This window comes from Bufo bufo, chromosome 7, assembly GCF_905171765.1.
Source record: "Bufo bufo chromosome 7, aBufBuf1.1, whole genome shotgun sequence".
Taxonomy (NCBI): domain Eukaryota; kingdom Metazoa; phylum Chordata; class Amphibia; order Anura; family Bufonidae; genus Bufo; species Bufo bufo.
In genome coordinates this window covers 25,916,311-25,941,596 of record NC_053395.1, presented here as the reverse complement: position 1 = coordinate 25,941,596, position 25,286 = coordinate 25,916,311, and the positions used below count along the sequence as shown (strand labels likewise).

General features: G+C 46.3%; 1 protein-coding gene across 3 annotated transcripts in view; it reads left to right on the top strand.

Moving 5' to 3' along the window:
- ARHGAP17 (Rho GTPase activating protein 17) overlaps nt 1-25,286 on the top strand; it is a 71,697-nt gene that overhangs the window by 30,762 nt on the left and 15,649 nt on the right. For all 3 annotated transcript variants that reach the window (XM_040440987.1, XM_040440989.1, XM_040440988.1), the window contains exons 2-11: nt 10,140-10,179; nt 16,274-16,378; nt 16,709-16,785; nt 17,136-17,247; nt 17,754-17,830; nt 19,016-19,127; nt 19,333-19,401; nt 22,547-22,628; nt 24,632-24,759; nt 24,975-25,086. In XM_040440987.1, coding sequence (XP_040296921.1) covers nt 10,140-10,179; nt 16,274-16,378; nt 16,709-16,785; nt 17,136-17,247; nt 17,754-17,830; nt 19,016-19,127; nt 19,333-19,401; nt 22,547-22,628; nt 24,632-24,759; nt 24,975-25,086 — 914 coding nt within the window. The remainder of the gene's footprint in view (nt 1-10,139; nt 10,180-16,273; nt 16,379-16,708; nt 16,786-17,135; nt 17,248-17,753; nt 17,831-19,015; nt 19,128-19,332; nt 19,402-22,546; nt 22,629-24,631; nt 24,760-24,974; nt 25,087-25,286) is intronic.

Genomic DNA, 25,286 nt, shown 5'->3' with positions numbered 1-25,286 from the left:
AAACTACAATTCCCACCATGCAATGCTGTAGGCTGTCCGGGCATGCTGGGAGTTGTAGTTTTGCAACAGCTGGAGAGCCACAGGTTGGCCATCCCTGCTATACTGTATGGGGGCAGCCACAAGGAGATGCTATACTGTATGGGGGCAGCCACAAGGAGACGTTATACTGTATGGGGGCAGCCACAAGGAGACGTTATACTGTATGGGGGCAGCCACAAGGAGACGTTATACTGTATGGGGGCAGCCACAAGGAGACGTTATACTGTATGGGGGCAGCCACAAGGAGACGTTATACTGTATGGGGGCAGCCACAAGGAGACGTTATACTGTATGGGGGCAGCCACAAGGAGACGTTATACTGTATGGGGGCAGCCACAAGGAGACGTTATACTGTATGGGGGCAGCCACAAGGAGACGTTATACTGTATCGGGGCAGCCACAAGGAGACGTTATACTGTATCGGGGCAGCTACAAGGAGACGTTATACTGTATGGGGGCAGCCACAAGGAGACGTTATACTGTATGGGGGCAGCCACAAGGAGACGTTATACTGTATGGGGGCAGCCACAAGGAGACGTTATACTGTATGGGGGCAGCCACAAGGAGACGTTATACTGTATGGGGGCAGCCACAAGGAGACGTTATACTGTATGGGGGCAGCCACAAGGAGACACTATACTGTATGAGGGCCACAAGGAGACGTTATACTGTATGGGGGCAGCCACAAGGAGACGTTATACTGTATGGGGGCAGCCACAAGGAGACGTTATACTGTATCGGGGCAGCCACAAGGAGACGTTATACTGTATCGGGGCAGCCACAAGGAGACGTTATACTGTATGGGGGCAGCCACAAGGAGACATTGGCTTGGGGCAGGGGCCAGGCAGCCACAACTTGGAGACATTAATTGTCACACTGTATGGCAGTGTTCGCCGGGGCAGCAGCCACAAGGAGACATTACAGTGGGGGCAGCAGCCACAAGGTGCTCCCCCCCCCCCCCCCCCCCTATGTCCTATGGCCACCTGTGTGACCTGCCTGCCACCACCGTACAGTAATTCCTTCTTGTTGGTCATGTCTTCGGGCAGGGAGGGACTCATGATGGCTCATTCCCTGCTTGCTGGCTGCCATTTCAATGTGCAGTGCGGAGCATGCAGCTAGTTGCAGGCAGGCATAAAGGACTGAGTGAGCCAAGGTCGGACAGAAGACATATAATTGGGGTAATCTGATAGGCAGAGACATTACACCTTTAATAGCTGCCCGTCCGGCAGCTGTGATATATAGGGTCTCTCTCCGCAGGCGAAGTGAATTCTGTGGGGGTCAGACGGAGTGGGACTAAGTTCTGACTGACTTTCCCGCCACTCGCTCCTGTACTGCGCTGCTCAGCCTGGGCGTCATCTGATTCCGACGTTAGACGTCGGTGGGTGGAGACTGCACCATGGGAGCAAGCGAAGAGGAGCCTGGTCGGCCGCTGCGGGAAGCAATTGGTATGTAACGATGCAGGGGCGGGCGGCCGCGGACGCAGTTTTTGAAGGGGTGACCGCTTCGATGATGTCACAAAATACAGCGGTAATTGGGAAACAGCGATATCACAGTTTTTTAATACCGCGGTATATCGTGAACACCGGTATATCGCCTGACCCCACGTTCATGCTTGGGCTGGCCGAGTATGCATGTGTTCTGGATGGTGCTGGATGTGTTCTGTGTAGATGCTGTGGTAGTTACATTGAGAGAGTATCAGCAGAAGGGACGTGCCCCCAGCGAAGGGACGTGCCCCCAGAAATAAATCTAGCAATGCAACTGGAGCAATGGATGGGGGGAGATCTCTGGATCCACGTGAGGTACAGGGCTGGTATTTTCATGTACTAGATCAGGGGTCCGCAACCTCCGTCACTCCAGGAGTTGTGAAACTACATCTCCCATCATGCACACTTGCTTGGCTGTTCTCTGATCTCCCACAGAAGTGAAAGGAGCATGCTGGGAGTTGTAGTTTCACAACAGCTGGAGGTTGCTGATCCCTGTACTGGATGATTTTCACTCTTTACATCCGTCATGGCGCAGCCCCTTTACACTGTTATTTCGACGTCCTAGAAATTTTAAGACCAGTATTGCTAAGCAAAACAAAAAGTTGACGCGCTACTCAGAATTATTGCAGAATTTCCCAACGTAGTAGTATTAATTTTTTTTTGCCATAATTGCCACATGATAGAAATTTTACGCCTCGGCGTAACCCCAGAGCAAATCTTTGGGAGACCTCTGAAGCCGGGTGACTTCTAGGCGGAGGAGGACACCTTCCATTTCCTTCCGCTGTTTTTGGCGTCTCGCTGGGTTACTTCCAGGGTCTGGGCCGCAGTCTTCTCTCATGGAGGGTTTTGTCACGGACTTGACTTTAAACAGGAAGCGAAAAGTAAAACAATTTGACCGTGCGGCTATTTCGGTATTTCGGAGTCTGGGAGCCGTGTGCCGCGGGTCTTTGCCTTTCCCTCCACTTCTTTCTCCTTTTGTTGTTTTTTTTATGTTTTATTTTCTAGTCAGATTTTTTAAATTCTGTTTTTGCATTTCATAGTTGCTCCTGATTCTTCTGACCCTGTGACCATTTGTACAAAAACAATCCTGGAAGAACCGGTCTCTGCATTTTTTTAAGCGAGCTCGCATCGGTTCCCGGCCCCCTTGTGTCCTCGGGAAATGGCCAAGGTCATATCCAAGTGCCGGCGTCCGTTTCCTCTGTAGTTGTTCGGATTCTGTCTGCAGAAAATAATAAGGAAATTGAAATGGGGGGGGGGGGGGGGGGGGGCAAGGCATGAATGGAATGAATGGAAAAATGCAAAGAGGTGACAAGGAGCGTATGTGCCAAATGTATAGCGGTAATACGTAGTATTCAAGGGGTCGTGGGGCGGAGAGGAAACTGGCGGCTGGCGTTTTTTACGTATAACTGACACCGTTTTAGGTTCCATAGCTGATTGTGTTATGTGGCTCTGGCTGCCTGTGTTATGGTGGCACTTGGGTTATCACCAGTTGGCGTGGCGTGAGGTGTTATGAAGGGGGCACTGTGACTGGCAGTGTTATGGAGGCTGTGTAGTTGGGCCAGATTGTGGGGACAGTATGGTTGGTTTTGTGATTACGACAATGTCTGACTCTGTTATGGGAGCCAAGTAGTTTGCTGCTATGGGGACACTAAGGCTATCACTGTTATGGGCACACTTTGGACGGTTGTGTTAGGGGGATCCTGTAGTTTTGGTCATCATATGGGGGCACTCAGGCTATTGCTGTATGGCAGGCATGCTCAACCTGCGGCCCTCCAGCGGTTGGAAAACTAAAACTCCCATAATGCTCGGACAGCCTACAGAAGCCGGGCATGGTGGGAGTTGTAGTTTTACAACAGCTGGAGGGCCGCAGGTTGAGCATGCCTGCTGTATGGGGACTATATGGCTGGCTTTGCTATGGGACCCAATGGTTGTCTGTATTATGTAACGCTGGCTATATTCTAGAGACCCATTAGTTGGCTGTATTGTGGCCCTGGCTATATTATGGGGACCCTGAAGCTATGGGCACAGTTGTTGATGGCTATGTTATGGGGACCCAGTAGTTAGCTTATTTTCATGTGACACTGGCCATGTTATGGGGGCACTGAGGCTATCACTATTATGAGGACTATATGGCTGGCTTTGTTGTGGGGTCCCCAGCAGTTGTCTTTCTGTATTATGTAACACTGACAATGTTATGGTGGCACTTTGCCTATCGCAGTAACTGGTGATGCTTTAGGGGCACTGATGTTGTTACTGTTATGGGGACATTATGGCTGGCTGTATTATGGGGGGGACATTAGTTGGATGATGTTTGTGACCCTGGCCATGTTTTGGGGGCACAGATGTTATCGTTATTATGGGGACTATATGGCTGGCTATGTAATGAGGGCTCAGTAGTTGCTGTGTTGTGGGGGCACTGAGGCTATCCCTGTTATGGGGACATTATGGCTGGCTGTATTATGCGGGGCAGTAGTTGACCATATTATGTAACACTTACTGTGTTATGGGGACCCTCAGGTTATGACTTATGGGGACAGTACAGCTGGCAGTGATATGGCAGCGCTTTATTTGGGGTGGGTGCTGTGGTCGACTGTATTATCTGACGCCGGCTCTGTTTTGAGGGTGCAGGTTCTATAATAGGGAGCCATGCGGGATCTGAAAACGGCGTTTATAAGAAATTTCTGCGTCTCTTCCTCTTTTCTTTCTCTAAAATCCCTGAAGACTATAAACTAACGGAGGCCTTCATATCTCGCCATAGGGGAGCCTTCCTTCCATCTTCCTCTTCACCCGTCCTAAGCATCCAGTAATGGCGGCTTGTAGTAGTCTGAGGGGCTCCTCTTCTGTAATAACTGACCCCCCATGTTTAGCAGAGCCCCCTCTATACCTTTGCACCTCTTACTCCCTTCCCCCCATTCCCTTTCATGCTTTCTGCCGCCGCCTTATTAAAGTTTGCAAACTTTGTAACAAAATGTTTCCTTATCTCGTCTTATACACAATAAGGAATGTAACAAGCGTCTCAAGTGTCCGCACAGGTCACGGATTCAGTGGTTCCAATAATCATTATGTCTATGGATGACGATATTTGTGGGCCAGATAACTATGCAGGAACCTGGCCCTGTCGGTCAAGAATATGCGGGAGGAGCAAGGGTGCACAGAGCGGCTTGGGCCCGCCCTCGGTGCACTTAACTACTCCTTTGCATATGGATTAAAAGTAGTTTTTCTCCGAGTGGCTTCAGCTGATCTAGCCCTGCAAGGCGCTGTGCCTGGTTTACTTGTGAATTTCATAGGGGCAGGTTCCCTTTAACACCAGGCGAGTCCACAGCGATAAAACTTTATAGCTGATTTCTAACCGCCCGAGGGACGCTTTAAAGCTTTAACGCCGTTGTTTCTTTGTTTGACGTGCAAAGGTCGGCAGGACATGGCGGTTTCATTACCGTCAGTGTCTCTGTGAAGATTGGATGGACGCTTTCAGTTCAGAGAAGACGCCAAGTCTAAAAAACACGCTTCCTTTTTATCTTCTCTGTTCCCTATTAGGACTCTTTCACACGAGTGGATGCGGTGCGGGTAATCCGCTGCGTGAAAGAGAGCCGAGCCCCGCTCCGGACAGCAGAGACACGGAGCATCAACATGATTGATAATGCTCTTCATCTCTGTGACCTTTTTACTACAAAATCACAGATAAAGTTGTCACTGTGATTTTGTAGTAAAAAGGTCACAGAGAGGCGAAGAGCATTATCAATCATGTTAATGCTCCGTGTCTCTGCTGTGCGGAGCGGGGCTCGGCTCTCCTTCACGCAGCGGATTACCCGCACCGCATCCACTCGTGTGAAAGAGCCCTTATGCTATTTCATCTCAAACTGCAAGTGCATGAGTCGATCAAGAAATCGTCACTGTGTCCCAGGAGCTCAGCCGGATCCCCCCTCCTCCTCCTGACTGTCCTTTGTCTGTAAGGCCTCTTTCACACTTGCGTTGTCCAGATCCGGCGTGTACTCCACTTGCCGGAATTACACGCCGGATCCGGAAAAACGCAAGTGTACTGAAAGCATTTGAAGACGGATCCGTCTTCAAAATGCGTTCAGTGTTACTATGGCACCCAGGACGCTATTAAAGTCCTGGTTGCCATAGTAGTGGTGGGGAGCGGGGAGCGGTATACTTACCGTCCGTGCGGCTCCCCGGGCGCTCCAGAATGACGTCAGAGCGCCCCATGCGCATGGATGACGTGTCCATGTGATCACGTGATCCATGCGCTTGGGGCGCCCTGACGTCACTCTGGAGCGCCCCGGGAGCCGCACGGACGGTAAGTATACTGCTCCCCCGCTCCCCGCTACACTTTACCATGGCTGCCAGGACTTTAGCGTCCCGGCAGCCATGGTAACCATTCAGAAAAAGCTAAACGTCGGATCCGGCAATGCGCCGAAACGACGTTTAGCTTAAGGCCGGATCCGGATCAATGCCTTTCAATAGGCATTAATTCCGGATCCGGCCTTGCGGCAAGTCTTCAGGATTTTTGGCCGGAGCAAAAAGCGCAGCATGCAGCGGTATTTTCTCCGGCCAAAAAACGTTCCGTTCCGGAACTGAAGACATCCTGATGCATCCTGAACGGATTTCTCTCCATTCAGAATGCATTGGGATAAAACTGATCAGGATTCTTCCGGCATAGAGCCCCGACGACGGAACTCTATGCCGGAAGAAAAGAACGCAGGTGTGAAAGAGCCCTGAGACAGCTGGCTGCAGCAGAAGCCTCCCCGCTCTGCCCTGCCTGCAGTAAGTCTGCCCTGAACAGAAATCGTGGGGCACAGAGCTCAGCTCAGCTCTTTGCCCCAATTGGTGGGGGGGGGGGGGTCTTGCAACATTTTACTGGGATGATAGATATTTTTGAAAATGATAGGTGCCCTTTAAATCTAATATTTGTTCTGCTCTGGGGGCAGGTTGACAACACCCAGGGGTACTAGCCTGTGCACCTGAACATTAAAATAAAACCCCATTCACCTGTCAAAGGTCCTGACGCTGCTCCATTTCTTTACACTTCTGGTCCCCAGAAGGACCAGGAAGCGGTTTGGTCCTGTTACCACTGCAGCCAATCACAGGCCTCAGAGGCTTGAGCGGTACGTCACTGCTGTGGTGTACCATTCTAGCCGCTGTGACCGCTGAGGTGTATCTGGCCACTTCGGCCAAGGGACCAAGCCGCTTCCTGGTCCTGCAGGGACCAGAAATGGTCTGGAATGGAGAAACAGCGGGACCGCAGACAGGTGAGTGTGTTTTTTTTTTTTTTTTTTTTTTTTTTTTTTTTTTTCAGGGGGTCAAGTTAGGACCTCATGGGGTCTTTAACATCTGCCGCCTCCTGACAGTGAAATTCATACTGACCTGTGTTCTCCAACCAGGCAGCCTCCGCCTATCAGAACATGCTAGGAGTTGTAGTCTTAGAACAGCTAGAGAGCTGCAGGTTGGAGGACAAGCTTAAGATATTGATCTTGAAGGGTAAGAAGCCTTGTCACTCATCACTGAGAACATGTCTGACTACTTTACAGATAGGATCAGAGCAGAACACAATATTAAACATTTTGAAGACGTGCGCCTAATACTTTGTTACAATGTATCAGTGAAGTCCATGTTGTCTTCTAGCTTACAGAGAGTGTCTTGACTGGACACTTGTAACAAACCCTCAGCTGCAAGAGGTACTAGAGACTGTTCACACGTTGTGATTTTGACTTGGATTTCGGCGCAGTTTCTGTGTCAAATCCAGTGAACATCCACCTTCAAAGACATCTGAATGCTGTTTTCGTAAACCCGGGCAATAATCGGTGCAGATCGCTGTCCTGGGCAATAATCTGCACTTCTAAAACGATTAGCGCTATTACACCATCGCCACGCGGCTCCTTGGCCCATCCATGGTAGAAATCTGAATTTCCGTCCCAGATGTCTGTTGCATATCCACCTTGGATGTGACCTGAGGATACTTTACAGGTGTTAACAAGACTTTTCCCATTCACTGACGGCAAACGGAGATATTGAAAATGGGGGAGACATTGAAATGCAAAGCCTGCTGGAAATTTGCAGGACTTCATTTCCACGCTCGTTGGTTGCAGGATTGTGACGGTTTCCCCAGTGGGTCCCAGACCTGGAACATGTTCCAGGTTTCCAGTATAAGCCGGGTGGAGAAGGGGGGAGAAATGTTTTACCACTGAGTCATGTCATGTGGGGGAGGGGACGCTGCTCCTTCGCTGGTAGGAAGTGAACCTTTATGCCATGTGAACATCTGCACGAGACTCCACAGACCTCACCTGGTGCCTCCTGCTTTCTGCAGCTACAAACTGCACCTTGCCCAAAATTAAAGTGGGAAAACGCTGACAGGGTGGCATGCATGGGGCCACGGGGGTGCGAGTCCCGCAGTAGGGGGCCTTTGTGAGTTTATACCCTGCTATAGGAGAACACTTGCATCTTACATTGTGCAAGGTACCACGTGGGCCTGTAGGCACCATATTATGCACTTGCCCTCCCCCATGTACATGTTCAGCTTGTCCAAGCATGCATGTGTATTCAGTAGAGGAGGGATGCCTCTGCTGCTGGATCGGGCACATTCAGAACGAACATGCTTGATATCTGCCGTCAGACGGGGAGTTGGAAACCCCTCGTACACAATAGAGGGACAGTCAGATATTTCTCATATCTTGGGTGGCGTAAAGAGCGTCACCTCTTTATAATTATTAGATCGGCGGGGGGACGGGGGGGTCCTACTGCTGGACCTCCTCCAATCGGGAGAACAGGGAACCCCGTACACAGTGGAGCCCCCTGAAATGGACGGTCAGAGGTGCACGCAGCTGCTCTGCTCCTTTCTATGGGAATTCTTGAGAGACCACCCGGCCCACTCCGTTCAGTACAGTGGGAGTCCCGGCGGTAGGACCTCCACCAATCTACTAGTTATCCCCTATCCTATGGATACAGAATAAGTTCTCTCAACCAGAATACCCCTTTAATGTGCCTTAGAGTACCCCTTTTATACACTTATTCCGGTGGCTCTCCTCTAAGTTACGTCGTAGCTTTAATACCTGGGTAATAAATATTGCAAATGTTAAAATGCAGCAAAATGAATTAAAAAAAATATTCCTAAAAATTGAGCTAAGTAATCCCATTTACAGCCGGCAGATACACACTGCTTGTGCTTCCTCCTCCTTGTGTGCCAAGGATGGGGCCCGGACTTGTCCCAGAAGACTCCTTGGAAATGCCATACATTCCTCCATTGTTTCCTTCCTTGGTGCAGCAGAAGGGATCCATGCTGGAGCCGAGCATGAGAACTGCCCCCATGTCACACCTGAGAGGGTCACTAGCCTCCCCCTTTCATACCCTAGTGAAAGGTTTTGTTGTTGTTGTTTTTTGACCTGCTCATACATTATAAATACACTGCAGAAACCAAACACCGCCGCGTGTGCAAAATGCTGCGGAGCAGGACAGTGCTCGGGTCTGCAGCGCCCCCTCCAGGGACCACTAAACCTGACATGCTGGTTACCCTCCCACTCCTGTGGGCAAACATTTCAGATATGATGATTAACAAGGGGTTTCTTTCTATACAGCGAAGACTGATACTTATTATGCAATTGTTATTTAGGCTATTTCCTTCATAATACAATAATATTGGAATCGCCCCGTGGGGGGGGGGGGGGGGGGGGGGGGATTCCAGTGATGGCTTCTTATTTTGGGAACTGTTATTTTTGCAATTACCCAATAAATTGATAAAGGTATAGCACACATCCTGTCTCCTGATTTGGGGCTTTGTGCCACTTAAACTGGAGGAGACGGTTGTCACTTGAACACGTGTCAGCAGTTGGGCTGCATACAATTTGCAAACACTGACCGTAATGGAGAGCAAGAGCGTTCTCCGATCCCCAGCAAACCCCATGACCTTCCATTTTTAAATCTCTACCACTTCTATGATGTCCAGTTCATTAAGGGGGTTCTCTGCTTTGCGAAATTGTCCCTTTACAATAAGTTGATCGTCGTGTGTCCCCCAGCCGGGACCTCCAGCAATCAGCTGCGATCTCTGACAGTAAATGTTCAGTTTCCCTGCAGCTCCACCGCTGGGCAAATTAAGTATTACACCCTGCTCATTCACATCAATGTCTTGCCTGTGCAATGTAGGACAGGACGGGTCCTCCACAGCGACAGACGCTCCTTATCACTGCTCTCTACAGTGACAAAAAAATGGTGGTCCTGGACAACGGAACCCCCTCCTCTGTTACCCAGAATTCCCTAGTGGGGTCATTAGCGTTTTCTAAATTGGACAACCCCTTTTCATGTGCCCTTATAGGAATAATTAGATAAAATTTTACTTGAATTTTTTTTTTTTTTTAACAACGTGGCTGAGGACTGTGGACAGGATCCCTATCCATAATTCATTTAACTGGTGAAGAGTATATAAAACTGCTCACCTCCGAGCTGGATACAAGGCCCGGCCTCTACACGTGAGGAGCTGTGTATACATGAATCCCGACCCGGAGACTGCTGGTTATCCTCCGCACATAAACATTTAGACTGTATATGGCGTCGTGGCATCTCTGGAAGTCGCTTACATTATATATTTTGGCTGCACTGACCGCTGGTTTTTCTTCTTTTTTTTTTCAGAGCGGAAAAGACAGAGGTTTTAAGCGATGACCTTCTAACTGTAAGTAATGTGACTCCACACCCCGCCAGCACCTCATGGATATGTTAGGGACCTAGGACTCCATTGCTTCCTGATATAGAAGAGCAGCTTGTGGCCACATCTCCTCCTGCGTCTCTGCATCAGCAGCTGTGTGTGAACAGGGGCAGGTTTCTGGAGGATGGCCGGTACATGTAGTGCGCCATTTGGCCGTCCACGCCTCATGTCCAGTGTGGTTTTGGCCCGGCCCATGTTTTTGTACACAAGCCTCGGTTCCCGTGTTGTTTTTGGGCAGCCCTTCCACTGAACTCTTTCCAGACTGGTGACACACAGGAGCTGGGAGAAGAGAAGAACAATCGACTGGCTTTCCTACAATTCAAGCGGCAGGCAGGGTGTGGGGCTGCCCGGCTGAATCATCGCCACAGTTTGGCCGGTGTCACTATTGTTTACAACCTGCTTTACTCAGATTTTCTGCTATTTTATGCTAACCTTCACATGCTTCATTAGTCTGCTTTTAATAGAGTCACATGGCCGTATAAAAGGTCTGTATATTTCCTTCCAAAAATGGGAGGAGGAGGGGGGGGGACTAGGAAAGGAAATTTCTACATAATAGTTTTTCTGCTTCTGTTATCTTTCATGATGTAATACAAGTAAGAGTTTTATTCGCCCCTTGTAAACAATTCATAAACTGCAGAGAGGAGTAAGGATAAGAAGTGACAACAACTTTTAGCAGAGAATGCCTCAGATAACAGGTTGTCAATTGTCATGGCCACTAAAGATATAGAAGAATATACCTACTATAATACTGCTCCTATGTACAAGAATATAACTACTATAATACCGCTCCTATGTACAAGAATATAACTACTATAATACTGCTCCTATGTACAAGAATATAACTACTATAATACTGCTCCTATGTACAAGAATATAACTACTATAATACTGCTCCTATGTACAAGAATATAACTACTATAATACTGCCTCCTATGTACAGGAATATAACTACTATAATACTGCTCCTATGTACAAGAATATAACTACTATAATACTGCTCCTATGTACAAGAATATAACTACTATAATACTACTCCTATGTACAGGAATATAACTACTATAATACTGCCTCCTATGTACAAGAATATAACTACTATAATACTGCTCCTATGTACAAGAATATAACTACTATAATACTGCTCCTATGTACAGGAATATAACTACTATAATACTGCTCCTATGTACAAGAATATAACTACTATAATACTGCCCCCTATGTACAGGAATATAACTACTATAATACTGCTCCTATGTACAAGATTATAACTACTATAATACTGCTCCTATGTACAAGAATATAACTACTATAATACTGCTCCTATGTACAAGAATATAACTACTATAATACTGCTCCTATGTACAGGAATATAACTACTATAATACTGCTCCTATGTACAAGAATATAACTACTATAATACTGCCTCCTATGTACAAGAATATAACTACTATAATACTGTTCCTATGTACAAGAATATAACTACTATAATACTGCTCCTATGTACAAGAATATAACTACTATAATACTGCTCCTATGTACAAGAATATAACTACTATAATACTGCTCCTATGTATAAGAATATAACTACTATAATACTGCCTCCTATGTACAAGAATATAACTACTATAATACTGCTCCTATGTACAAGAATATAACTACTATAATACTGCTCCTATGTACAAGAATATAACTACTATAATACTGCCTCCTATGTACAAGAATATAACTACTATAATACCTGCTCTTTATAGACAAAGACTTGGATAAGAAATTGTTTGCTGTCTAATGAGTGTTGCTTGTAGAAATGTTCCTATAGGGATGGAGATTGCAGCAGCTCCCACATCAGGCGGCATTCCCCTGCCTGAGAACCTGGTACAGTGTGTTACAGGAGATAAGAGATTTCAGTGACTAGCCATCGCTTTTCAAGGAGACGGATTAGTTAAGGAGGACCAGAGGTCTGCAAAAATAGTAGACATTCTGCCCACGCTCCTCCGAAAAATAAAACTTTCTCTTTTGATCATGGACTGAATAGAACTGCAGGTGTTAGATGAAGTCTGGGCTCCTACTGTGCAGTTTATTTTAAATAAAAAATACTTGTGGTACTTACTGTGCAGTTACACCTATTTGAAACTAAGTGCCCATAGTTTTCACTGGGTACACTAAGACTTCTGATCTGCAGCTCTGGAGTATAATACAGGATGTAACTCAGGATCAGTACAGGATAAGTAATGTAATGTATGTAGACAGTGAGTGCAGCTCTGGAGTATAATACAGGATGTAACTCAGGATCAGTACAGGATAAGTAATGTAATGTATGTAGACAGTGACTGCACCAGCAGAATAGTGAGTGCAGCTCTGGAGTATAATACAGGATGTAACTCAGGATCAGTACAGGATAAGTAATGTAATGTATGTACACAGTGACTGCACCAGCAGAATAGCGAGTGCAGCTCTGCAGTATAATACAGGATGTAACTCAGGATCAGTGCAGGATAAGTAATGTAATGTATGTACACAGTGACTGCACCAGCAGAATAGCGAGTGCAGCTCTGCAGTATAATACAGGATGTAACTCAGGATCAGTACAGGATAAGTAATGTATGTACACAGTGACTGCACCGGGAGAATAGTGAGTGCAGCTCTGGAGTATAATACAGGATGTAACTCAGGATCAGTACAGGATAAGTGATGTATGTACACAGTGACTGCACCGGGAGAATAGTGAGTGCAGCTCTGGAGTATAATACAGGATGTAACTCAGGATCAGTACAGGATAAGTGATGTATGTACACAGTGACTGCACCGGGAGAATAGTGAGTGCAGCTCTGGAGTATAATACAGGATGTAACTCAGGATCGGTACAGGATAAGTAATGTATGTACACAGTGACTGCACCGGGAGAATAGTGAGTGCAGCTCTGGAGTATAATACAGGATGTAACTCAGGATCAGTACAGGATAAGTGATGTATGTACACAGTGACTGCACCGGGAGAATAGTGAGTGCAGCTCTGGAGTATAATACAGGATGTAACTCAGGATCAGTACAGGATAAGTGATGTATGTACACAGTGACTGCACCAGCAGAATAGTCAGTGCAGCTCTGGTTACATCCTGTATAGACTCCAGAGCTGCATTCACTATTCTGCTGGTTGACTTTGGAAACTGTGAACACATTTAGCTGTGTTCTTATGATGTTGGAGGACATTACTACCTATATCAGATGACTGCTCTGTGCCTTGTGTAAGGATAACCCTTGAATGCAGTTTGCCAGTATAAGCTGTGTGCAGGGACTGAACAAGCAGAAAAACTTTGGAGATCCTAACTCTAAAATGTGCAGAATTAAATGCAGCTCTGGAGTATAAAACAGGTTTTTACTCAGAATCCATATGAGATAATTGTCCCAGGTTCTTTGATATGTTCTAAAGTAGCAGTCTTTTACCAGTGGCTCTCCAGCTGTTACAGAACTACAACTCTCAGCATGTCCTGATTTCCTTTTGCCACTGAGACCTCCTGGAAGTAGTAGTGTTGCAACAGCTGGATAACTGAACTGACCAGGTAAATTGCAGAACAGCTGCCTCACGGGTTCTGCTGTTGACCCTGTGTATTACTAGATCCCCATGGTGACTGTCTCCTGCGTCAGCTGTTTCACAGGGACCGGGGCCCTCTCTGCGGGTCGTCACATGCAGATCCCGTATCACCAGGAGCCGCCGCTCGTTCCAGATTAAGGTCTCTGCTGATTATAGTCCGCTGCCCTGTATCATGAAAGCAGTTTAGGCACTTGGCTGGATTTGTGTCTCACGGTCCTCTGTGCCAAGTCTGAGTCACTATCCCAAGACCGAGCAGGTGGAGAATTCACTCCATAGGAAGGAACGGGGACTCGGGGAGGATTGACCAAGGACAGGTCTGCTGACCAAGGACTATGGTTATCTCCTTCCAGTGCCGCAGGTCACAGCCGGAGTGCCGCAGGTCACAGCCGGAGTGCCGCAGGTCTTTTTTTTTTTTTTTTTTAATAGACGTTGTGAAAGTATCTCGTAATGATCCTGAGTTTTAACCTAGTTTATCCTCCAGAGCTGCATTCACGATTCTAACAGAAATAAAATCTCCCAGTGTCCTCTGCTAGTTGAGCATCTGCATTCTGGGAAGTCCAGGCATTATGTCATGGCCATTCCCATTAAAGGGGTTGTCCTACAAGAATATTGTGCCGTTTTCAAACCAGCAGCTGGATCTGAATATTTTTGTAATTGCATGTAATTAAAAAATGAATATAGCCAGTGAGTTATCCAGTGCAGTCTATGTGTATAGCGCCTCCTGCTGTTTTGATATTTTTCTATGTCCACCGCACTAGCGCCACCTGCTGTTTGTAATATTTTTGTAATTTCTATGTCCACCTCACTAAAGTGGACGCTCATGCTCGGTTCCATCCTTCAACTACCACCACAGCAGTAGAAAGGACACGCCCCCCGAGTTACCAGCTGGAGATAAATCTAGCAGAGGATTTGGAGCAATGAATGGGGAGATCTCTGGATCCATGTGAGGTACCGGGCTGGTTCTAGGGGAGGGTGACGAAAGGTCAGGCCAGTTGATATCAACATGCCCAATTATTTTATTCTCAGGTGGATAAGCCCTCACCGGAGGTGTCTACGCGTGTCTCATGCATGTGTTTGGGGGGAGGGGGAGTCTGGAGAGATGGCTGACAGCTGTTATCTCAATGTGTATGGCCAGTCTAAGCAAAAGCCCATTAAAATCCATGGGTGTTGCAGCAGTAGTCCCTGCACACTTGGGTTAGGCCTTGACCAGGGGCTGTCTGGTTTGAAGGTTTATGCAGATGTTATGTAGCATTAGATCTGATCACCGGCATCCAAGGTGCCGCCGCTCCATCGGTTGGAGCAGAGGTATCCTCGGTGTTTTCTGGGCTCATGTGACCATTGATCGGAGATTCTTTCCTGCCGTCGGTTTGTTCTGTTTGACGTTTCCAGGGGATTAAGTGGGATTTCTGCAGCGGATCTCTCCCACCATGTGATGTTCTGTCTGCGGCCTGGAAACCCAGCACAAGTCGCTTTCTTTTCCTCCTGCTTTTGTTAATCGCCTTCGGTTCCAGAAAGAAGGGACATTCCTCGTCCAGCCGTGTGAGAAGGGTCCCTTCATGCAGTCCCAGGGTGAATGAAAAGCAGAACTGCAGATGATTGCAAGCTTTACAGTTTCTGTGCAAGGGTCTGCAGGTGCAAGTCCGGTCCTTGGTGTGTATCGGACATCATCTAGTCCATGACAACCTTTTTCCAACTAAGCTAGAACCGGCCTTGCACCTCACGTGGATCCAGAGATCTGCACAATTGTTCTGCTAAAATTGACTTCGAGCTGGCAGTTTAGGAGGGCGTGTCCTGTCTGCCGCAGCTGGTGGCCGTTGAAGGATGGAACTGAGCATGTGCTTCCATTTCAGTGAGCAGGACAGAGAAATTAGGAAAAGAGCAAACAGCAGGTGGCGCTATACAGATAGATATCATTGAATAACTCGGTAGCAATAATACATTTTTAATTACATGCGATTACAAAAGTATTCATAATATTATGAATATTCACAGGGCAACCCCTTTTAAAGGGATTGTACAACAGTTGTCCTAAATTAATAGCAGAATGTATACTCGCCCATTTCCCCAGCTGCTTCCATCGCTGTCCTCCCTGTCCACTGCAGACAAGACGTCACCTCTTTGGCTGTGATGACAATGTTCCCGTATACACCATACACCGCTACAGCCAGTTATTGGCTTGGCAGTATACAGCACATGATTGGCTGCATCGGTCACGTGGAGTGTACAGAACGTCACTGCTGCAACCAATCAAAGCCTAGTCGGGGGGGATGTGCGCTGCAGTGCCGGGGGCAGGAGGGGAGTACAAGTGGAATTTCAGCTCTGGATTTGGCTGTGGATTTCCAGTGGGACCTCAGGAGAATGTGTAATGTGCCATCCCCTTTAAGGCTTTCCTATACTTACCAGTATATTGTTTTTCTCTATCTGTATTTTACAATAATGACCCAATTCTGATAATCTTGTATTTTGTCATTCGTAGATTGAAAAACGACTGGACGCGGTGCGCTTTGTTTGCCACAATGCTCACAAGCGAATTCTGGGCTGTTTGCAGGTGCCGCCTGGCACCGACCCTGAGAAAAGATATGTAAGTCCCGCAACTGGGTGTGTATGTAATGCTGATATACCGCAGCAGTTGGGAACATGTATGAACCCTAGCCCCTAGAAGGGAAGTGGTTTTTGCCCTTGACAGCCAATCAGGCTGCAGGTTTATTCTAGCAAATTGGAAAATAATGGCCGCCAAATCCTGGTTGGTCGCTCTTGGATCTAGTCCCGGCGCCAGGTGATTTTGGCAGTGAGCTGTGAATTTATATATCACATCTCATTCTCAATGTATTTTCGGGGGCCAGGTTTACGGGAAGTTTTTACGAATTAAGGATTTTTTTGAAATTTAATTAACCCTTTGCATCCTTTTTAGAAAAAGCTGCCTCTTATGGGGGTGTCCCAGTCCTTGATGGAAGGATGTGCGCAGCTCAGTGATGAAACCCTCGTAGGGTAAGTTACTTATATTTAAGAAAACCCTTACGATTCCCCTTGTTTTTGTGTCTTTTCTGTGAACCTGGCAAGAAACGTTCATTAAATGTAGTCAGGGTCTGCAGACAGGCAACCATAACGGGACTACCCCAACCCATCTGCTGTCACATGGAACAAGGGTCCTTTGTGGCTTATTTATGCATAGCTGTTGAGGTAAACATGTATGCTCAGCCAGTCCAAGCATGCATGTTTATGGGGCAGTCGATGAAGAGCGCTGCCTGTATGTCACGGCCGTCTTTACACTGGAATGCAGACGGTCACACTGCGAGATGTCTTTGTAGCTTATGGATGGGAATCTGTGTGTCTTGCAGGAAGACCTTGTACTCATGTGGAGATGCAGAGCAACGGCTGGCCCAGGAGCTCTCTCAGCATGAATTTCAGATCGAAAAAGACGTCTTGGAACCCCTAAACCAGCTGACGGAGGTACGTCCACTTCTGAACCTCGGGTTACCGTATTCCAGGCATGGCCAAACTGCGGCTCTCCAGCTTTTGTAAAACTACATCTACCACCATGCCCTGCTGTAGGCTGATAACTGTAGACTGTCCGGGCATGATGGGAGTTGTAGTTGGAGAGCCTCAGGTCGGCCATCCCTCCCGTATTCCATAATGAGCGTCTCTAGAGCCTTTGCGTGATTCTGCTTTATGGATCTAGTTCTATGATATATTCTGCATAGGTTCTGCTGGTTTCTTGGTCAGAGAGCAGTGCATTGTGGGAACTCGATTACAGCTACGCTTTTGGTGTGCATGTCTGACACTGAGGTGGAATGGAGGAATCTTTTATAGTCTCTGAGATCCTTTCTGTGCCCTTCCCATATTGGTAAAATGGCCTCCCCATAGATCTGACTTCGAGGGCTTCAGCACATAACATTTTCATACAGTATATTGTGAAAAATTCAGCTGATCTGTGTTTTCAACACTCTTTGCTCTAGGGTGACATCCCCAACATCCAGAAGCAGAGAAAGCAGCTGGCTAAGCTAGTACTGGACATGGACTCCGCACGGGGAAGGTGAGGGAAAAAAATGCAATTCATTTAAAGAAGTTTTACAATAATACTATACTGACTGACTGATGTCCTCAGGATTAGTGTTGAGGGAACTTCTGTTTTAAGTTCGGCGTCTAAAGTTCGGCTTCCGGTTAGTGGAGAATCCCGATATGGATTCCGAATTCCGTTGTGGTCCGTGGTAGCGGAATCAATAATCGACCATTATTGATTCCGCTACCACGGACCACAACGGAATTCGGAATCCATATCGGGATTCTCCACTAACCGGAAGCCGAACTTTAGACGCCGAACTTAAAACAGAAGTTCGCTCAACACAACTCAGGATAGGTCATCAATATTTGATTGTTGGGAGTCTGACTGGCATCTCCACCAGTCATCTGCTTGAAGAGGCTGCTGACTTTTCTTAGGCCTGTGATGTCACGTTACGTTCATCTGCCACATGACCTATTTGCAGCTCAGTCCCATTCAAGTGCAAGGGCCTGGTCTGCAGTACCAAGCACCGCCACTGTACAATGGACGGCACTATGTTTGGTATGCTGTGAGGATGCCACAGCTCTCATTGGAGGGCCACAGCCTCTTCAAACAGTTGATCTCCAAGGGTGCCGAGAGTCGTGCCCACACCGATCAGATACTAATGATCTATCCTGAGGATAGGTCATCAGTATTGTACTTCTGGACAACCCCTTTAAGGTCTGGACAACCCCTTTAAGGTCTGGACAACCCCTTTAAGGTCTGATGTCAGGCTCTCTCCTATCAGAAGACCAGGGTTCCTCCTGCACCCTCTTAGGGGTCTAAAGCTGCTGTATAGATGGAGATATAGTGGAGAGCTGGCAGCTCATATGTGCAACTCTCTCCATTTTAGTCAGTAGATGTTTAAGATATAAGCTAAGCCGGCCACCACCCTTTGTCTCCTCCTTTAAGAATCCACTACCAGCCACTTTTAAGAGGTCAAAAGACACCTGTTCCTCCAATAGACCTGGGTCCCAAACACAAGACCTCACATATGAGACCTCTATGACACATCCATGTCTATTGTCAGACTACCCCTTTAATATAATGAATTAGTCCACAGTTGGCTCTACTCTGTTCGCTTCTCCTGTGCTGTCCTGATACCGTTCCTCTTCATCCTCCTATCTCTGTCAGATTACCTCGTGTTGACCTATTGCTCTTTGATTGTTTTATCTGCAGGTATAACCAAGCAGTGAAATCCTCCAGTGCTAATTTCCAGATGCAGCCTGGGAAACTGGACACTTTAAGAGAAGAGATGGAAGAAGCGGAGAATAAAGTGGAGCAATGCAAAGTGAGCATATTGTGGGGGGGGCAGTGAGGTTTAGTTTCTGTGTTCTTTATATTAATATACTGTATGTGTATTTAGAGGATTGATGCTCGTTATATGTGCTGGTGTGAATATATAGATATTGTGCATTCTGCGTGTCCGTTCTATGACTATATAGATGCTGCATGTAAGTAAATGTAAATTAACTGTCACTTCCATTTCCCTGTAGGATCAGCTGGCAGCTGATATGTATAATTTTCTCTCCAAGGAAGGGGAGTACGGTCAATTTTTTGTCACGGTAAGTCTGCTGCCGTGGCTGATCATAGAAGGATAAAGGGTTGGTACGATGTCCACATCCACTTGGAGGGGTGTACACAGATCTCATAGGGCCCCATAGAAACACATAGTAAAGGTCCCCGTCCATAGTATTCTTCAATAGTTTCAAATAAATAGGCCACCGCACTCTTTCTAAGACTGGCAGGGGTGGGTGCACGTCAGAGTTGTGTTCTGTAGCTCCACCTCAAGAACTGAAGATATCACAAAAATGTTTAGACAGCACTCCGTGATAATGATGATGATAAGTGGTAATTTATTCCATATTATTTCAGCCGGAAACAGTGGTACATCAGTTGCTTGCAACGTTTCGGGCTAACATACGCCCTTCATCAGGCTGACAAAACATAATATACCAGAAATAATAATATAACCGTGTTCAGAAAATATTCTTTTAACATGATTTTACAGCATTACAAAAATCTGTTCAAATGGACATGGTTAGTAAGGCGAGACATAATTCAATTGTATGTGCTATATACATAATGACATGCTTCATGGCATTTAGACAATACATATACATGGGACCAGAATTAATAAAGATATAAATCCAAGTAACTACCTTATAGGTCGAACGTATGGACAGCAGGAGGCGCACTTTCACAACCGGTTGTTTAGCAGTTTTCCGTTTATTTGATGACAACGCGTTTTGGGGTACTATTGACCCCTTTATCAAGTCTAAAAAATACCAATAATAATAATAAATACGCAAAATCCAGAACACTATGTGTGGGAGTATAAATAAATAGAAAAAAAAAAAAAAAAATTAGATTTTATTTTTTCATATATACATATAAATATACACTTAAAAACAAGGGAGGGAGGCAAAGAGGGTTTGATATAATCAATCATAAAAACGTATTGTGTTCCAAAAATTAATCAAAATAAACCTTATATAATGTATAAAAATAAACACACTTATGTATGTATAGGTCCCGAGGGGACATAAACTCATGATAGTCCGATAAAAGTAGAAATAAGATTAGGGATATTGATTCATTGGTTGGAAATTGCCTAAGAAAATTAATAATATTGATAAGGAGAGTCCTATGTAATCTATGGATAATAAGGAGGGGAATATTGATTACCTGAGGCAGGCCAGCAGAGCGGGTGGCATGGCTAGTGTTCAGCAGCACGTGGAGAACGCTCAACAAAATACTCAATGTGCTTACAGCAGACACCCGGCATAAATACATCGCCCCATACAGCTCTAAATCTCCTGCCTCTCTTCATACCGCACATGATAAAACTGGCTGCCTGCAGCTACCACTAGGGGGAGCTCAGTGCATTGGAATTCATACAGACTCAATGGAAGCTGTAAAAATTCTCTGAACTATTGGCGCTGCTGACGGGATAATGCTGTCAATCTATGTTGATATCTTGCACTGTTTTTGGAAGGAAAAAGTAGCCAGGTACCGTTGAAGGTGAATTCTACAGTTAATACGCTCACATGTGCTGTCATGTCATGTCATCTGCATCTCATTTCACAGAGTGTAGTCACAGTGTTGTGATATATTATTATTATTTTTTATGTATTTTTTTCCCCACATCTCCTTAAATTGTGACTTCACATAGGGCTGAGAATAGGAGCCAAGGGCACAAAGGTAACGAAAGGCCTATAAAAAGACTACACACCTTTATTTGCAGATGCTTTGGACGTGAAGCCGTCCTGTCAGGCCTCTTCTATCACGATTAAAAAGTACAAGCGACATAGATGTGTTTTATACAACTTTACTGACTCTCCATGAGGAAAAGTGTCAATAGCAATAATTCCAACCGTCTTGGATATACTTGAAATTTACTTCCAACCTTTTTCACCCATAGAGATCCATTGCATGCGAGTCTCAGCAATGCTGCATGGTTAAAGCAACTCCCCGACGACCAAAAGTCGCGGCCGATCCCTAGCCTTTTGTGCACTGCCGGGATCTTTATTACATTACTTTACATAAGCACAAACTGGAATATAGAAGAAAAGCTGACTGGGCCTGTTTGACTTCATATACAGTCAGACCAGTCTGGCAAGTTTCTTATGTGATTCTGACAGTTCACACAGGGCCTTATAGGGGTTTCTCCGGATATAAATATTGATAACACGACCTTTCCGCAGGATAGGGCATCAATATCTGATCAGTGGGCATTTGGCTCACCCGCCGATTAGTTGTTTGTAGGGACCGCAGCCCTGAGGCGTCTTCCACGGCCTATGAGATCACGTCCGTTGGTCACATGGCCTATGTGTAGCTCAGTCCCATTCAAGTGAATACAATACCAAGAACAGGCACTGCAAAGAGGCCTCTGCATTGCAGTCCCTTTAAACAGCTGATTGGTGGGGGTTTCAAGAGTCGGACCGTGACCGGTCAGATATTGATGACCTATCCTGAGGGCAAACCATCAGTATTTAGCTCCAGGAAAACACCTTGAACTGGAAACTCTTCTTCAAAGGAAAGTTCTCTTTTGTAATTATTCCTTTACAGGTCCATTCACATGTCCACAAGTGTTTTGGGGTTCGCAAAACACCAGCCATGTGCGTTCCGAATTTCCGGCCCTGTGATAGAAATGCCTATTCTTGTGGCTGCGGACAAGTGTAGGACATGCTCTATATTTTCTGCGGGCCCGTGGAACGGAACTATGGATGCGCCGCATCTTTTGCGGCCCCATTGAAATGATTGGGTCCGCACCCGTTCCACAAAATTGCGGAATGGATGTGGACCTATTCATACGGATATCTGAATGGACCCTAAGGGGTTGTCCGATATTAAAAACATTGCAGTATTTATTTGAACAAGGCACAGCCAGCGGATAAGAGTGGCGCTCTTTCTAAAAATTAAAAGTAGATGTTCCCCCCCCCCCCCCCTAATCTCAGACAGTAGGTAAATTTTTAAATACATTTTCCCACCCTTTGTGCACCTCCTGGCTACCAGGGATAGGAAGATGGCAGCTTGAACTCGGTACTGGCTCATGGATTACATGACATTTATTTTTTTGTTAGGCGGCTGGGGCTGACCGCCTAGTTGTATGAGCAGATGTAGGTTGCCTTTTTGTTTTCTGCACATCACACACGTCTCTCATTTGCCTCATTGTGTTTTGTTTTTGTCTGTGGGTTATGTCTTCAGTTATTAGAGTCACAAGCAGAATACCATAGAAGAGCACTAGCTGTTTTAGAAAAAGCACTGCCTGAAATCCAGGCCCAGCAAGGTAAACATTCACAGCCGCCTGGCTTCTTGCACCTCTTCGCAGCTTTGGCTTAATCCTACCCTCCAGCACAGTGTCTCCTGCGTGTGCTTCTTACTCTTTTTAGAACCTAGAAGGGCAGCAGTGCCTTGAGCCGGCCTGGACGCCGCCATGCTAGCTCTTCACTGCCACCTGCTGACGGGTAGTGACAGTGCTGAAGGCCACTGCCAGTCTCTCTAATTTTCGCTCTTTTTTTTATTGCTGTGATTTTCTATTACTACCTACTACTTCCAGAATATACAGTGGTTTGCTGCTACAGTAGTGAGTATTATGTTTAAAGAGCTTTGCTATTCTATACAATGGAATCCGGTAAAAAACATACACCACATAGTATAGGTTTATTAAAGAGGACCTTTCATTACAATAAAAAATCTAAACTAAGTATACAGACATGGAGAGCGGCGCCCGGGGATCTCCCTGCACTTACTATTATCCCTGGGCGCCGCTCCGTTCTCCCGGTATAGGCTCTGGTATCTTCAGATTTTCGGCTCAACTGGGAGGAGCCTGCTCTTGTTTTCCTGGGTGTCTCCTTCTCCCAGGCTGGAGTCTGTATACTTAGTTTAGATTTTTTATTGTAATGAAAGGTCCTCTTTAAGCATGGGTGCCGATGGCTGACTTTTGCCTATACTATGGTATACGGTGGGAATTGCCCCGGCGTGCATAGAAAATACAGCGTGAAAGCACTCTTTCATAACCATCCCATCATGCTTCAGGACAGAGCCCTAATTTTCCAGATTCTTTATCCTGGAAGAAACTTTCTGTACTCGCTGTCACCCCGTGCTGAGAAAACAAGGAATCCACGTGGTACTGCTGTATAGGCTTATCGTACACGGCCCTGCTGCATGCATGAACCCTTAAAGGGGTTGTCGCATTATGACACTTTATCCCCTATTTACAGGATAGGGGGTAAGTGTTTGATCAGCGGAGGTCTGATCAGCAGGGGCACTTGTGTTCCTGAGAATGGAGCCCTGATTGAATTGAGTGGTGGATCCTCAATTCTGTGGGACTGCCAGAAATAGCCAAGCGCTTTTACGCAGGTATCTCCAGCATTCCCACAGAGCTGAATAGAGCAGTGAACATACATTCAAATGGGGAATTATGGTTGCTGTTCTTGTGACTGGTTGAGACCCTGCCAATCAGACACTTTCATAATGAATTTTTGCCCAAAATACCCCAAACACTGAACATTTATGCTCCATAAACCAGTTTTTCATGTATGCACTTTACTTCTCCTGTTCTCAACATCACTGCATCCTGGCAGGATGTTTACAAGCAGAACTTCCTGTTGGGTTTTCAAACCAAACCCAACATGCTTTGCTCTGTAATGGGCTTGCTCCATCTAGCTAATATGGAAAGGGGAGTTACAGGGGGCATGACTTCTGCAGAGATAATATTGTGTCAGGCAGAGGAAGCTCTGAGAAACATTACAGAGCAAAGCATGCTGGGTTTGGTTAGAAAACCCAACAGGAAGTTCTGCTTGTAAACATTCTGTCTGGATGCAGTGATTCCGAGAACAGGGGAAGAAAAGTGCTGACACGAAAAACAAGTACATGGGGCACAAATATTCAGTGTTTGGGATACTCTGGGCAGATAAAATGTATTTCTGAAAGTGGTGAACCCCTTTAAAAGGGAAGACAGTATTATATGTGACTGGAGTTGCTGGTTATTATGTAGGCCCAAAATTATAGGTAATTTTCCAGTATGGAAATGAGAGGGTGGATCCTGCCAGGGTATAGTAAAGGACATGCGTATGACACGAAGGGGGTTTGAACGAGCCACACAGGTACATGACCCCCGTGTGGATCAGCACCAGGTTTTCGCAGTTTGTGCCGCTGTTACTGGGGGATTCTTTAATCTTTGCTTCCTTCGCTGTCTGCATTCTTCCATTTCCTAAACACTTTAGTTGTACATTTATATTACTACTGGCTCCTTTTCTTTCCTCCGTCACATACTTCCTATCTCTCCAGACAAATGGGCGGAGAAGCCGGCTTTTGGGACAGCACTGGAGGAGCACCTAAAGCGCAGTTCGCGGGACATTGCTGTTCCTATAGAAGCCTGTGTAATGATGCTGCTTGAGACTGGGATGCGGGAAGAGGTGGGTAGCTCCCCATATCGTGTCACGTCTTTCTTGCCAGCCCTCTTCTTGTTTGCTCATATGTCTGTAATTTCCTAGATGTCCGGAAATGGACCATTTTCCACTTCTGTGCTAGATTACCAGGATTTCTGGATGATTGGACACTGAACTAATGAAGTTTAGCTTATGTTGTGGTCATCATGACCTTTAACAGCCACCCCCATTATGTCCTTCAGGGCTTGTTCAGGATAGCCGCTGGGGCCTCCAAGCTGAAGAAGCTAAAAGCAGCTCTGGACTGTTCTACGTCCCACCTGGAAGAGTTTTACTCAGACCCCCATGCTGTGGCAGGTGAGACTCACAAATCAGTATTACACCTCCATTATATCAGCCCATTAGCTTTGCTGGGGCCAGCAGTAATTCCAACCAAAGTGCGATCTGCATGAAAATACGCTCTTGTGTGCAGTTTTCCACAGTTTTTGTTCCCGATTCGAACTAGAGTCCAAGAAAAGATTTGGCAGTGGATTTTATTCCCATGCTAGACAGTGTTT